We start from the raw sequence: 14697 nt of genomic DNA, 5'->3' as shown, positions 1-14697 counted from the left end.
CAGGGATGCTCCAGGGAAGGGAGGTGGTGGGTGCTGCCCACCCTGGGTTTCTGGGGGCTGGTGAAGACACCCAGAGAGTCCAGGCTTCCTTTGAGATGTTAAACACATCTATTACGGAGTGAAAGCAGAGGTGTTCCCCAGGGTGTTTCTGGTTGAGTTTCAATGTGCAGCACAGATTATATCGATTTTAAACGGATATCATCGCACTCCCAACGCTTTAGTCCAGGTCTGCATCTGGTCTTGTCTTTCATTTTGGGGAATTCCCCGAGATGGTGTCAACAACCTTCAGATGCTTCCCCTCGAGCTCCTGTTCCCCTGCAGATGTCCTTACTGGCAGCGGTGTCACGGGGCAAGGTCGGTCTGTCTGTCTTTCTTTCGGGCTTTATTTCTTTGGCGTTTGCCTGTTGCAGGTGGCGGGTCTGTTCCACCACGCCAGCATCGGGAACCCCATCAACATTGCGATTGTGCGACTCATCCTGCTGGAAGATGAAGAGGTAAAAAGAAAACAGGGTGACTCACCCTCCCTTCCTGGCAGCCAGGCTGGGACGCATGGCGAGCTGGCCTTGAAAGCTCAGAATCTCTCTTTTGTGCTGTTTTCATGGCCTGGATGGATTTGTGTAGGATAAATGCAGATGCCCGTGCCTTGCTTCCTTGTCTTCTGCGTGGGCTGCAGCCCTGGTGCAGTCAAGGGGACGCTGTGGTCAGAGGAGCTGCAGAGTCTCATTCTTACAATAATTTAGGATAACTCGGCGTCGCTGCCAGTAGCGGAGGGAGCGGGTCGCTGGCTGTTTGTGCTCCCAGCTGCAGCGGTGGCTCTCAGGGAGCCTGACGCCGCTCCGACGGGCTCCCCAGCTGTGTCCTTCCCCATCAGCCAGGACGGGATATTTTCCCGCAGTGTTTCTTAGCCCCCGGTATCAGATAATGTAATGTTTTGGTTGAATCACAGATGAAAAGAAAGCAGAAAAGGATTGTATTCCCACCCAGCCTACAACCTATAAATATGGAGCAACTCCATCTGGATGGCAGTTGCTCCTGATTTCACTCTGGTCTGTCTGAGATCAGTCCCCTCCCTCCTTCATCCAAAAAACCAAGCAGATCTGGCAGCAATATGACAGCAGCCTTTTAATTGTGTTGGCAGGAGGATCTGAAAATCTCCCACCACGCGGACAACACCTTGAGGAGCTTTTGCAAATGGCAGAAGAGCATCAACGTGAAAGGAGATTCCCATCCCCTGCATCACGACGTCGCAGTCCTGCTCACAAGGTATTGTCCCCACGTGCTAATTCTATGCTGTGCACGCTACGCTGGGGGCTAGAAACACGTCTGCGGGCGGGGGGACAGAGAGGCAGCCAGGGGAACATCTCACTGGGAGCTCTTGAAATCTCACTCCCCACGCCTGAACCCTGGCTGGACACCTGCACATAAGATATGGAACATGAAATCTGAAGATAAACTGGTCCTAATGGCTGGAACTGGTCTCAAATCTCAGGTTTAAAACTGGAGGGGGCTCCCGGTCGGCTCCCAGTTGAGGTTTCCAAACCGGGTTTTCACCGTGGCTCTGTTGCCAAGCCCCTGAATGGCTGGATCCTCCTGGGAGATGTACACAAGGATTAACTCTCCTTTTTGCCTTGGAGGCTAATGCTGGGATTGGCAGAGGAGCCTCTGAGGAGGCCCGTGACCTCCCATGAAGCTCGCAGGAATTCATGACTCTGGCCAAGTTTATATACCTTGCAGTCAGAACTGGGTTTGATGGTTTCAGGCTGCGGCAGCAGCTTGGCTCTTGGCAGCGGCGCGGTGGCTTGTGTGATGATTCACAACCCACAACAGTTTTATCTTCTGTAGGAAGTTCTCTTTGTAGCAAGAACTAAGGCACTTAAGGCCATGCACTTCAATGGAGTTGTTCTTCCTGGGTGGCTGGAGCTCCTCCGCCCTGGACCACAGCACCCCCGGGATGTGCTTCCCCAAGCAATGTAGTAATTGCTTAATTATCCCCAACATCAGCTTTATTTATACAATGGAATACGTGTAGCCAGGCTGGCTAGCAGTTCCCATTAATCAGGCTTAATAATAAGCCGGGGATACTGGGAGAGTAAAGGGGAAAGGAAAGATCGTAAATCTTTCCGTTGCGGAAAGACGTTGGATGTCTCCATTCTGGCTTCTGTTTGGCCAGTGTCCGTCTGTCTTCCTCCATGGGCTGGGACGCGTCCCGTGCTCCTTCCCGCGCCTCGCGTTGGCTCCTGCCGCTTTCACACCCCCTCTTTGCTCTGTGTCTGTGTGTCCGTCGTTTCCACGTCCCCAGGAAGGACATCTGCGCGGCAATGAACAGACCCTGCGAGACCCTGGGCCTGTCCCACGTGGCGGGGATGTGCCAGCCCCACAGGAGCTGCAACATCAACGAGGACACGGGACTGCCCCTGGCCTTCACCGTGGCCCATGAGCTCGGACACAGGTACCACCAGCTTCCTCCTCTCCTCTGTCCTCTGCGCTGCTCAGTCAGGGATGAAAAGGCAGGGGTGGAACTTGGGAGAAGGTTCCTGAGCGGTCCCTCGCTGGTGCAAACCTTCCTCCCTTCCCGGGGGAGTTTACCCGGGGAGTTTAATTTCTGAGATAAGTTTTTGGTTGCCCCGGGTTCAATGAAAAATCGCATAACCCAAGGCAACCTGGGCAAATGGCATTTGTATGTTGTCCTGTGTTGCTGGTGCTGAGGGTTTTGGAGAAGACAGTTTTAAAATAGGGTCTGTGTATAGAATCAGTGACAGAATTTTGCTTGCCCTAATTTCAATTAAATTTTGACAAGACCACTTGGGTGTCACAGTTCATAATAGATATCTTGATATGGCAAGCCCATGTACCTAGTAAGTTTAATTTAATCTTGTTCGATAGTCTCATTACGTATTTCTTGGCCGAGTTCTGAGTAAAAAAAGCTGAAATAAAAGCATGGGACAAAGTTTGGGGCAGTGTCCCTGGTGTGACTAAAATGTCCCGCGTGGCCAGATCCCCCGGTCCCGTTAATGGCTGGAGCTGGGCCGGTTTGCGATGTCCGGCGTGGCGTGTGGTCGTGCCGGAGAGCGGCGAGGCTGCGCGGTTGTGGCGGCGTGCGGCTCACCTCTCCTTTGTGGGGCTGTGCTCTTACACAGTTTTGGGATTCAGCATGATGGAAGCAGCAATGACTGTGAGCCAGTTGGGAAAAGACCTTTCATCATGTCTCCACAGCTCCTGTATGACACGTCCCCACTCACCTGGTCCCGCTGCAGCCGGGAGTACATCACACGATTCCTCGAGTAAGTCCTCCCTTCCTCTTCCTCCTCGCTGGGGGGGTGCTGGGGGTGGCTGGGGGCTTGGCAATCGGCCCCAGGGCCCGTGGGGATGCTTTTACCTCGCTCGGCTGCCTCGCTCGGCTGCCTCGGTCCTTGCTGCAAAGGATGGGGGTTCCAACACAGAAGCAGCGCGAGCGTTTGGGCGGTGGCACAGGGGTTGTGGCTTGAACAACTAAAGCCAGAGCGGTTTTTCTCGGAGGCTCTGTGCAGTTTTCTTCGGTGCTGTGCCAGGAGGAGATGATGTTTGCCTCTAGGCAGGAGGCATCACGTGAGGAAATGAGACCGAGCCAAATTCTTCCATGTATTTGTTTATTTTTAGCACCCCGTGGCTGATTTTTCAGCCTGTTGTTATTAAGTTCCTAGGAACACAGCCCAGAGGCTTAGGTTTGTCAGCCAGTGTCTTGCACGGGAGAAACATGTTCCTTCCTTGCCGCAGGAGAACAGCGAGAGCAGCGGCAAGAGCCGGGTACGGGGAGGGCTGAGCGAGGGACCCACAGTTACATGCCAGGGGGGCTGCCTGGGGCTGAGCTCCCATTCCTAAATCCTAGCCCGGAACATGTGGGGGCTTGCTTGGCCCCCTCGCAGGGTGAATTACTGTTGATTTATGGCTTTTGATGGAACGGAGCTTTCTCGTATCCGCAGCGTTCTTGGCCCTCTGCTTTTAACCTTCACTTTTGGATGAAGAATTTCCTGCTTGCAGTGACCTCGGGCTGCTACGAGCTGTGGCGGGGAAGAAACAGAGCAGCTGGAGGCTTCTCTGGTTGGGTTTTGGTCTCTCTGCTCCCCCCAGGAGGGGCAGCTCTGCCTCAAGAGCGGAGCGGAGCCCGGCAGGCGACTTTCCCCGGCTGCGACATCCCCCGGGCGAGGGAGATGCCGTTGCCAGCACAGACATGAGTGCGTTATAATACGATGCTGGCAGGAGAACGGGAAGGAGTGAGCCAGAAAATGGGACCCTGCTGACCTGGGGTTGCTAGATGTGCTTGGAACAGGCCTCATGTTTTTTAAAAAAAAAAAAAAAAGCACACTCAGATGCTGATTATTATCTTACAAAAGATTCTTATTTTACAAACGCTGCAGAACATTTAAGCGTCTGAAAATGATTCCCATCTTCAACAGTGGCACGGCCCCGGGGCTGCTGGTCAAGCCTGGGGTGCAGCTGGGGCTGGGGGACCCTCTTGACGAGGCTGTGGGTCAGGGTCCACGTTGGGGCGATGGAAGAGGTCACCTCCCTGCTGCGGCAGTGGTGACCCCCAAGGGAATGAGCATCCCTTGTTCAGGGGGCAGATGGTGATGCTGCTGTGGGTGAGGGACCGCTCTGCTGCTCCTCGCTCCAGATCCGGTCTAGCCCTTTTTGGTGTTCCATGATTTTTCCCCCTAACCCTGGGAGGAGCTGGAGGATGCTGTAAGGCTCTTCACTCTCCATCCCTCACCACGATGTGAGCTCTTTCCCAGCCTGGCTGGGGGAATACCCTTGTAAAACAGGGGCGGGTGTCTCATGGATGCCCTGTCTGCACCACGATGGTGGGGAGCAGCTCCCTCCATCTCAGCAGCAGCCTTGGCTGCGCTGCAGCTTGTCTCATCTCCCTTCAGCCTTTTCTCTAGATCAGACAACCAATTTTTTGGCCTTTCTGCACAGTGCTGGGGGTCTTCAGCCATCATCCTCCCGTGGGCTCCTTCCAGCCCCACCTTTTCCAGAGCCTGGGAATGGCAGGTCTTCTCCAGCCCTGCCTGCTCTATCGCTCCGCTGCCGGGGCTGCCACATCCCCTCTTTGAGCAGCTGATTCCTCCCGAGCTCCAATCCTTGCCTTTGTTCTTATTGAATTCCTTCCTGGCTTTTTGGACCCTTCCTCCAGTTCTCCGAGTGCTTTTGGAATTTTAATCCCACTCTCAAATGTATCTGCAGATCCTCCCAGCCTGCTCACAGATGGGGATTTAATCACCATCCCATCTAGTCCATCATCCGGCTCGTTAACGAACAGACTGAGAGAGGCAGACGCAGCGCAGACCCCTGTGCATTTTTACTGCGGCGTGGGGTTTATTGCATATCCCTGCAAAGTCAGAGGGAAACTCATGCCAATTTTTTGCTGGCTCGATAATATGTTTTGGCCAACTGAAGAGACCAGTAGGACGATTGTAAAATATTTAATGAAGGAATAGATTTTGAACACAGCACTGGAAAGCTGACAGCAAATCTAAATCGCCCTCCACCCCAGGACAGAAAAATCTATGTACGTGGTATTTTAAGGGGCCGTCTCCAGCCAAGAGAGCTGTTTGCAGGCGTCTGGTGTGGACCTCACTGGGGTGGGATGGGAAAGGGAGGAGGGGGTGCTGGTTCTGCCGGGCATCACCCCATGGCACTGCCGGCACCCCAAGGCAGGAGCTCCCCCCCAGCTGCTGGCCCTGGTTTCTGTGTTGCTGCTTTGGGTTAAAAAGGAATCTTGTTTCAAGTTAATTTAGACCTGTTCCCCATCACAAAGACGCAGAGTAATCTAATCTGCTGAGAAACCCTCGCCGGACACTTTGCCTTTGCTGGAAACAAGTTTGTTTAAATCAACAGCGAGAGCTCAACTAGCGACAATTCCTGGTGTGTTTGTGAAGTACGGCAGCGAGAGCACGGAGAGCAGCCGGGGGCGGCCGGCAGCGTCCCCCGTGGCTCCCGCAGCCTGGCTGCCTGCCACGGCCAGCCTGGAGGGCTCAGTTTTAATATCTTTTTACTAAAGATGTCCCGTCCAGCACAGTTTGAGCACTGTTTGTAGCGGCAAATACGAGGGCGAGTGTGTTTTGTTGCTGACAACCTACTTTATTTCTATTAGCAGGGCACTGACACAAGGGTTGTGCTCTCGGCGGGGACAGCTCTGGGGTCAGTGTGATGCAGGGGCGCGGGGACAGCATCTGGTTCTCAGCAGTGAAATGTTTGTTCAATGAAACCCTTCACCTTGAGTGGCGAAAGCGGGGTCCCGGCTGAGGGCTGAGCCGATGACCTGGTCACAAAGCTAAAATCCAGGGGGATTATTCCCAGGGAAAATGGCGTTTCTGGCTTTCCATCGGGGGACGGGGGCATCTCGGGGGGGAAAGGAGGAGTGAGCAAGGGACTGGCCCCGCAGCTGCACAGAGGAGCTGCTGCTGCCTTTGTCCCTTCGCCTTCCCCGTAACCCGCTGTGCCCGGGGGCAGGAGGGTGGGCACTCTGGGAGCGGGCACCCCAAAAAACACCCACCCCGAAAAGCAGGTGCTGGCACATGCCCACCCGCGTGCTGGAGCAGCTCCAGGGTGGGTTGGAGAGCCAGGGTCCTATCAGCTGGAAATGCCAATTGCTTCTTGTGGTGGTGGGACAGTAATGAGCTGTTCGATTCCTCCATTAGCATCTGGTACGGGTGTGCCGGGCCGGTGGTGATGCCGCTCTGACCTCTCTCTTTCAGCCGGGGCTGGGGGCTGTGCCTGGACGACCCCCCTGCCCGGGAGGTGCTGGACTATCCCTTGGTGCCCCCGGGTGTCCTCTACGATGTGGGCCACCAGTGCCGGCTGCAGTATGGCCCCTACTCCACCTTCTGTGATGACATGGACGTAAGCCAGGGTCCTCCCCAACATGAGCTGGGGGGGTCGGTCTCTTCTTCCAAGGAACAGGCTGGGACAAGAGGAAACGGCCTCAAGTTGCTCCAGGAGAGGTTTAGGATGGGCGTGAGGAAAAATTTCTTCACTGAAAGGGTTGTGAAGCCTTGGCAGAGGCTGCCCAGGGCAGTGGTGGAGTCCCCATCCCTGGAGGGGTTTAAAAGCCGGGCAGACGTGGTGCTGAGGGACATGGGTCAGTGGTGGGTTTGTCAGTGTTGGGTTGGTGGTTGGACTCCATGATCTGAAAGGTCCCTTCCAACCCAGATGATTCTATGATTCTAACAGGGGCTCACGTGGCTCTGAGGGGCTCTTTGGGGACTGGGGGGCTTTGCACAGGGTGATCCTCTCCCTGCGAGTTAAACTTGTGCCGATGGGTTTGGCGGGTGCCGTAACAGTGTCCTGTGCTTTCTGCAGAGCGTCTGCAACACACTGTGGTGCACGGTGGGGAACACGTGCCACTCCAAGCTGGACGCTGCCGTCGATGGCACGGCGTGTGGGGAGAACAAGGTAACGGGGAGAGCAAGGTAACGGGGAGCAGTCCCCACCACGGCTGCCGAGGCTCCTTGTCCTGCTCACAGGGGAATTCCGCAGAGAATTCCTCTCCCTGCTCTGGGGCACAGAGGGTCTGGCAATCTGGAGGAGCCACCATCTGTCGGCAGCCAGCTCTGGTCACCCTTGCATGGGTGACATACCAGAACAGGGTTTTCCTGCTCAGGGTAGCATAAAACTATTACAGAGTTATAAGAAAACCTGTAGACATCCCTCCTCGCTTGGTTTAGTGTCCCCTCCCAAAGCCCTGGTCCCAGAGCACCGGGGATGATCCCCGTGAAACCTCTGTGCCTTTGTCCGTGGCGATGCCTCGCTGACCCTTCCCTCTGGGCTGAGACCGGGCAATGAATCCCCTTGCTGAGGGGTCCCGGGGGAGGTTTGGGTGTGTTTCCTGGGGCAAATCCTCAAACAGCCCAACATCTCCGAGTTTCCCGTCACGTAGAGGTGCTCCGGGCTCTGGCAGAGCCCAGCTCACCCCCAGGCACCTCGGTACGAGCAAAGCGTGGATTTTCACAGGACGGCACGGGTGCTGGGCTTCAGTGCTCCCTTAGCCAGGCTCTCCGACTCAACATCAGTTATTGCATCCTTAAACCTTGTTTTTTTCTTCTTGTGGCCTCTCCCTTTGCAGTGGTGCTTCAACGGCGAGTGTGTGCCCGTGGGCTACCGTCCCGAGGCGATTGCCGGCGGCTGGAGCTCCTGGAGCCCCTGGGCATCCTGCTCTCGCAGCTGCGGCGCGGGCGTGCAGAGCGCGGAGAGGCAGTGCAGCAGCCCCACGTAAGAGAGCCCTCCCCACCCCCTGGAGCTCCCCCAGACCCCATTTAGAGGAGAGGAACCCAATGCTGCCCCATAAAGCCAGGGACCATCACCTGGCCACCATGGTCCTGCCCCTGTCTGTGTTGCACGGCTGGGCTGTGCCGTTGCGCAGTCATCGGTGTGAACACTGTGCTTTTGAAACACACTCGGGGGATTCATTTCACGGGGTTGTTATTCCTTTCTCTGGGCAGCAAACGCCTCTGGAGGGGCAGAGTTTGCTCTGTCGCCTTCCAGGGATGAGTCGCTCCTGCTCCGTGCGGGCAGAGAGCGGGTGCAATAGGACTCAAAGAGCAAAAGCTCCGTGCCTGTGGTTGTGAGACACATCCAGTGTCCTTTCATGACAGAAAAGAAAAATAAGTGTTCTTTGAGCCTGATTCAAAGTCGTTTCAAAAAATCCTGCTGCTGTTTATCCCCCTGGTGCTTTTCATGAATGATTTCTGATCCGTGCCTGGCTGGAGGCTGCCTCCCCAGCCTGCCAGTGCTGCAGCCAGTGCTGGCTCCCACCTGGAAGCATCCGGGAACTGATGGAGGAGCAGCCTTGTCCATCCCGTGATTTCTGGGCTGACCCATCTGCTCCCCACATGTCCCCTTTGTCACCAAATCGCTGTTGCATTGGATGCAGCCAGAGCCCCCGGCTTGCCCAGGTGTCAGAGCGCCCGGGGCCGGGGAGAGAAAAGGGCTTTGTGAGCAATTTGCCGGTGGCAGTCGCTTTTCAGTGGCGTGAGGAGCTCTGAAAGCTCCAGAGCAGGGTCTCTAATGAGCCCAGATGCGCTCTCTGCCCAGCTTCTTCCTCCGGCGCGTTGTTTTTCACACGTGCTAGTGAGCTGTTTGAAGAAGCGCTGCGTAATCTCGGTCCCGGGTCAGGAGCTGGGTTTGTGTGTGACATGAGTTCTGTGGCAGAAGTGCAGTTGTAGTTTATGGAGTGTTTCAAACCCAGCTGCGGGCAGGCAGGAGAGCAAGCGCTGGAAAAGCAGGAGAAGTTCCCCGGGCAGTTGTTTGCTTTGGCCGCTGTAGGTAAATCTTCAGCTTTGCCTTTTGGATGGAGTGAACAAATGTGAGCACTGGGCAGTCCTCCTCCCACAGGCATTTCCTCAGGGCAGGGTATGTAAACACAACCCTAAAATAATACTTAACTTTATTCTCGTCAGCAAAGTGTGCCCGGACTTAAATGATCAGGGGAAGAGTCATTTTCATGAGGCTGTAGGGACGCGGGCCATGGCGAGTGCCGTGCCCAAAGGAAGAGGCAAGCGTCAGGAGACGGTGGCAATATTTTGAGGGTCTGTCGGCATCTAAGAAAAAACTATTGTTGCTTTTAGAGTCCCTCTTGCTTTAAAAAGTCCAGTGGCAGCTTTGCCATTCCCTTGGGCCATAGAGGATCAGAGTCAGCAGCTCCTCCTGCCTGACCTGGCTCGTGTGGGAGCACTGGCATCTCTCAGCCACGGTACCCAGGATGGTGAGGGAGATGTTTTGCCCCCGGGGAAGGGTACCCGGCTGCAGCTGCAGGAGGTGGGAGGGCTTCGGACATGAACGCTGCTGGTGACACCTGGCTTTAACAACTGCTTTTGTAGCATTGTACGCCAGACCTATAAAATTGGCTATATTTCCAGCATTAAGGAGAGACTGTCGAGGGACAAGACCAGAGATGGAGCTAACCTGGCTTGAGAGCCATCACTCAGCAGAAGCTGCCTTTGGTCCATGGTCTCACCCTGCATGGTCCGGTAGCACAACCCGGCAGCCACAGCAGCAGCAGGGAGCTGAGGGACTTGGAGAAGAAGGGCATGGGCCATGGTTTCCATGTATTTCAAAAGCTTGCCCTGGGGAGTGGGGCTGTTTCTGGGGTGGATGTTGGGTTCACAGCCAGCTTCCTTCCACGAACACTGCGGGAGAGGGATGTGTGGGTTATATCTGGGAGAGCTCCCCAATGGCTCCAGGTGGACTCAGGATTGACCCAGCTTCAGGAGATCAGACCTTAGCAGCAGGTACAAACCCCCCCTCCCTTAGCTGGGAAGGAAAAGGGAGTTTCCCCTTTGTGTGCGGTAGGCCTTTATTTGATAGGGCAGAGGGTAATGGGTTTAAACTGAAAGAGGGGAGATTTAGGTTAGATACGAGGAAGAGGTTTTTTACAACGAGGAGTGGTGAGACACTGGCCCAGGTTGCCCAGAGAAGCTGTGGATGCCCCTGACGAGGACCAGGAAGATGTCCCTGGCAGGGGGGTTGGACTAGATGATCTTTAAGGTTCCTTCTGACCCAAACCCTTCTGTGATTCTCTGATTTTGCCTTTTCCTCCCACAAACAGGCCGAAGTACGGGGGCAGGTACTGCCTGGGGGAGCGGAAGCGGTTCCGGATTTGCAACGTCAGGCCGTGTCCCCCCGACAAGCCCTCCTTCCGCCAGGTCCAGTGCAGCCAGTTCAACCCCATGCTCTACAAAGGGAAGCTCTACAAGTGGACGCCGGTGCCCAACAACAGTGAGTCAAGGGCAAAGCCCGCTGCCGGGTCTCTGCCTCCAGCCCCAACAGAATCCCCGAAACCCAGTCTTGCCGACAGCTTGATCTTGCTGTTCGCGTCTGTCGGATTTGCCTTGCAGCCTGTTTATGCCGTATTTTAAGTTATGGCTGGGCTTGCAGGGTTAATTTATGTTTTGGGAGGTGGTTAGGTGGCCCCCAGCTGCTGGGGTTTAGTTTCTGCCTGTTGGGTTCCCCAGTTAACCCCTGCGAGCTGCACTGCCGGCCGGAGGACGAGTACTTCGCAGAGAAGCTGCGGGACGCCGTGATCGACGGGACACCGTGCTACGAGATGAACGCCAGCCGCGACATGTGCATCAACGGCATCTGCAAGGTGGGTCCCATGCCGGGGAGGGAGCCCAAGGACCCCCCCTGTGCTCGGGGAAATGCAGGTGGGTGCCGTCACCCATCACCCATCCCTTAGGCGAGCCCTGTCCCCCCTCCCACACGCACCAACGGGCTGAGATTGCTCGTTTTGTCATTCACCGCTCGGAAAACTTTCCTTATTTCCACACGGTACGGCCGTATTTCGGCTTCTGCTGGCTTCAGGGAAATAGAGCACAAACCCAGGGAAAAAAGGAAAAAGTTTCAGCTGAAAATAATGCCTGGGATGTGAAAGGGAGCGTAGAGAGGATGCCCAGCCTGGAGCTGGCAGCCGTGGGTCTGACCTGCAGCGATGGAGATGCCTCCCCCACCTTGGCAGTCTCTCCCAGCGCTGGGATTCGCTCTTCCTTTTGGATTGCTATTTTAATTTCTTGGAAGCTCTCTCCAGATGAACTGCGATGTGTGGCAGCATCGCTCTGGCTGCTGGCCCGGGAGGGCATCTCCCAGCGCGGGAGGCACAGGGATCTGGTGGAAACGGCACGGTCAGTGCTGAGTGAGAATCGTCTGGGAGGTGCTGGTGTGACTGGGGAGGCTTTGCTGAGCTGTGCCCTGGGTCCCCCAGGGGCCTTCGCTGGCAGCGAGACAGCCCCTTCATTCACACCTTCCCTTTCCCTCGGGAGGCGAGCCCGATGTTTAGGAATAAACGCACACTTGGCATTGGATATCTGTGAGATCAGGAGATGGTGGGAGTCGGAGCTGCCATGGTCCGCGGGGCAGATTCCCACCGTGGGACGTACCAAAGCCACGCTGCAGCAAAGCCGGTGTCACCAGGGACTGGCACAAGCAGGCAGGGACACGGTCGGGTCTGCCCTAGTGTTAGATAAAGATAAAGACTCTCTGAAAGGCTTTTTGTGGAGAGAAAAAAAAAAAATAAATGTTTTGGACGGCACAAAGAGCAGCAGGAAATAGGGACAATCATCAGCCAAGGAGTTTCCTTGCAGCCTCTTATATCAAAACCATTCGTGGAAACTTCCCCCTCTCGCTGGCCGTGCTGCGGGCAGGGGCCCAGCGGCAACTGGAGGCTTTGGGAAGGTCCCGTTTCCTCCTGGAATGGGCTGTAAGTTACTTCAAAAGCCGCCACGTGCCGGTGCAGAGGCTGGAGGGGGAGCGCAGGGGTCGTGGCTTTCATTTGGCGCGTAGGATGGTGCGATCCAGCGGATGACAGCACCTTTACCCAGAGCTCGCTGCACTCAAAATCCCCATCACCGCTCAGCCTGTGACACCAGAGTTAAACCTGGCTCACGACAGGCCATGGCAGAAGCTAAAATAGTGCTGTTTCTGCAGAACGTGAGTGCCAGCGGCCCCTGGGCACCTCCTCGGGCAGCGAAGGCTGAAGGCTCCAGGCACAGGACCCAGCGGGTCCCTCCGGGGTCTTGGCTGTGGTTTTTAGGGTGCAAAAATCACAGGGAGTCTCTCGCTCCGCACGGGTTGAGCGATTTGGCATGAGGTGGGGAGAGCTTCAGCACAATATAAAAAGAGTTTTCGGGAAGTGGTTTGAAGCAGGACTAACAGGGCCGAGGACCAAGGGGCTTTCCCAGCTCGGCTCAGCCCATAACGTGTGCCAGCAGGCTCTGCTGCCCAGGGATTCGGGTTGGAAAAGGTAAAAAATGAGTTGTGGGTTGTGCTCCTCACTGCATATGAACAGGATGGCAGGACCACAAGGATGTGTTAGAGAAACCCGTATGGCAGCCAAGGTGTCTGTACTGCCACCCATCCTGCAAAACGACTCCAGCTCGCCCCATTCTCCCATCCATGTTCCTTATTTCCCACCATTTAGGACCGTTGCGTCTCTCCCTCGTTCCTGCCGCGCCGGCAGCCGCTGGCGTGGTGCGAGGCCGGGGCGGGCAGGGGCTGACGGGGCTGCCTTGCAGAACGTGGGCTGCGACTACGAGATCGACTCCAACGCGGTGGAGGACCGGTGCGGCGTCTGCCACGGGGACGGCTCCACCTGCCACACCGTCAAGAAGACCTTCGAGGACAGCGAGGGGCTGGGTAAGGGCAAGGACAAGAGGAAATGGGCACAAACTTGAATGTAAGAAGTTCCACCTAAACATGAGGAGGAATCATAGAATGGTTAGAGTTGGAAGGGACCTTAAAGATCATCGAGTTCCAACCCCCCTGCCATGGGCAGGGACACCTCCACTAGAGCAGGTTGCTCAAAGCCCCATCCAGCCTGGCCTTAAACACTTCCAGGGATGGGGCATCTTGCTCAGTGATGGGCTCTCCCGGCAGGGAAGGCGGCTGGGCTCAGCGCGAGGTGGGGTTTGGTGCCCGCTGGTGCCTTACAGAGGTGTAAGGATGGACATGACGCTGGCACCCACCCGAGGGCATGGGTTGTCTCTGCCCCATCTTAGACTCCGCCAAGACCAATGCTCGGTTCCATCCCCAGGTTACGTTGATATTGGGATTATCCCGGTGGGAGCACGGGAGATCCGGATTGAAGAAGTTGCAGAAGCTGGGAATTTTCTGGCGCTGCGGAGCGAGGACCCAGAGAAGTATTTCCTGAACGGCGGCTGGACCATCCAGTGGAACGGGGACTACAGGGTGGCAGGGACCACCTTCACCTACAAGAGGACGGGGAACTGGGAGAACCTCACCTCCCCGGGGCCCACCGTGGAGCCCGTGTGGATCCAGGTACGGTCTGGGATCTGCTGGTCATTGGGGTGTGTGATGGGGAGGATGGAGGGGACAGAGACATGGGATCTCCTGCCTTCCCGTGCGGGGCTGAGCTGCTGTGGTCCGTCACGACACTTCCCTGCCATCTGAGGGATGGGGCTGTGCATCTCCTTCATGAGCCTGTTTCTCTGGGAACCAACCTCGGGAGCAGCCAAGTACACGCTGCTGGGCCAGGGAGTGTTCCCAGCCCGGGCTGCTTCCAGCTGAGCCTCGTCCCCTTTGGAGCGTTCCTCAGCACATTTACACAGCAGAGAGCGCGTGAGGAGAAAGAGCCCGTTTCCTGAGGCCTTTCCCGTATCTTACCGAGAGCAGGGGAAGAGCCTGCAGGGCTTCTGGCAGGGCTGGCACAGGCGGTGGGAGCTGGGAGCCCTTGTGGTGCCGTGTGTGGTGGCAGAGGGTGTCCCACTGGCACCCCTCGGCAATGCCACGCTCCCACTGGCGCCGTGTCCCCCTCTGCACCATCTGACGCCGTGGCAAGGAGCTCGGACCAAGGGGTCCTGCTCCCTGGCCCAAACCCTGGGTGATGCTGGCCAGGGCGCTGCAGGTCAGGCTCTGCTTCCTCGCAAAAGCCCTTCAGGCAGAAGGTAAAAACCCAAAAGAAACATTTGAAATCCTCTGCAACAACTAGAAATTTCAAGATTTACTCTTTTTTTGCATGTGGGAATTTCCATAAAGCTACTTCCCTTCTCAGAATGAGTCTTTATGGTTCATCAGACCCCCGAGGCTCTGAGGAGGTGAGCGATGCTGCCTGGCTCAGCCGTGGCTCCCAGGGCAGGGGAGTGCACCCAGGACCTGCTGCTCTGCCTGCCTGGGCCTGGGCAGAGGAGGTTACAATTAACCACATAGTCA

General features: G+C 56.2%; 1 protein-coding gene across 1 annotated transcript in view; it reads left to right on the top strand.

Annotated features, from left to right (window-relative positions):
- ADAMTS7 (ADAM metallopeptidase with thrombospondin type 1 motif 7) overlaps positions 1-14697 on the top strand; it is a 43635-nt gene that overhangs the window by 5334 nt on the left and 23604 nt on the right. The window contains exons 5-15 of the mRNA XM_074155749.1: positions 411-494; positions 1139-1263; positions 2300-2449; positions 3138-3281; positions 6735-6879; positions 7339-7431; positions 8102-8247; positions 10583-10752; positions 10989-11122; positions 13044-13164; positions 13562-13806. Coding sequence (XP_074011850.1) covers positions 411-494; positions 1139-1263; positions 2300-2449; positions 3138-3281; positions 6735-6879; positions 7339-7431; positions 8102-8247; positions 10583-10752; positions 10989-11122; positions 13044-13164; positions 13562-13806 — 1557 coding nt within the window. The remainder of the gene's footprint in view (positions 1-410; positions 495-1138; positions 1264-2299; positions 2450-3137; positions 3282-6734; positions 6880-7338; positions 7432-8101; positions 8248-10582; positions 10753-10988; positions 11123-13043; positions 13165-13561; positions 13807-14697) is intronic.

Source organism: Numenius arquata, chromosome 11 (assembly GCF_964106895.1).
Source record: "Numenius arquata chromosome 11, bNumArq3.hap1.1, whole genome shotgun sequence".
Taxonomy (NCBI): Eukaryota; Metazoa; Chordata; class Aves; order Charadriiformes; family Scolopacidae; genus Numenius; species Numenius arquata.
The sequence above is the reverse complement of the archived record's forward strand: the minus strand, read 5'-3'. Positions and strand labels throughout refer to the sequence as shown.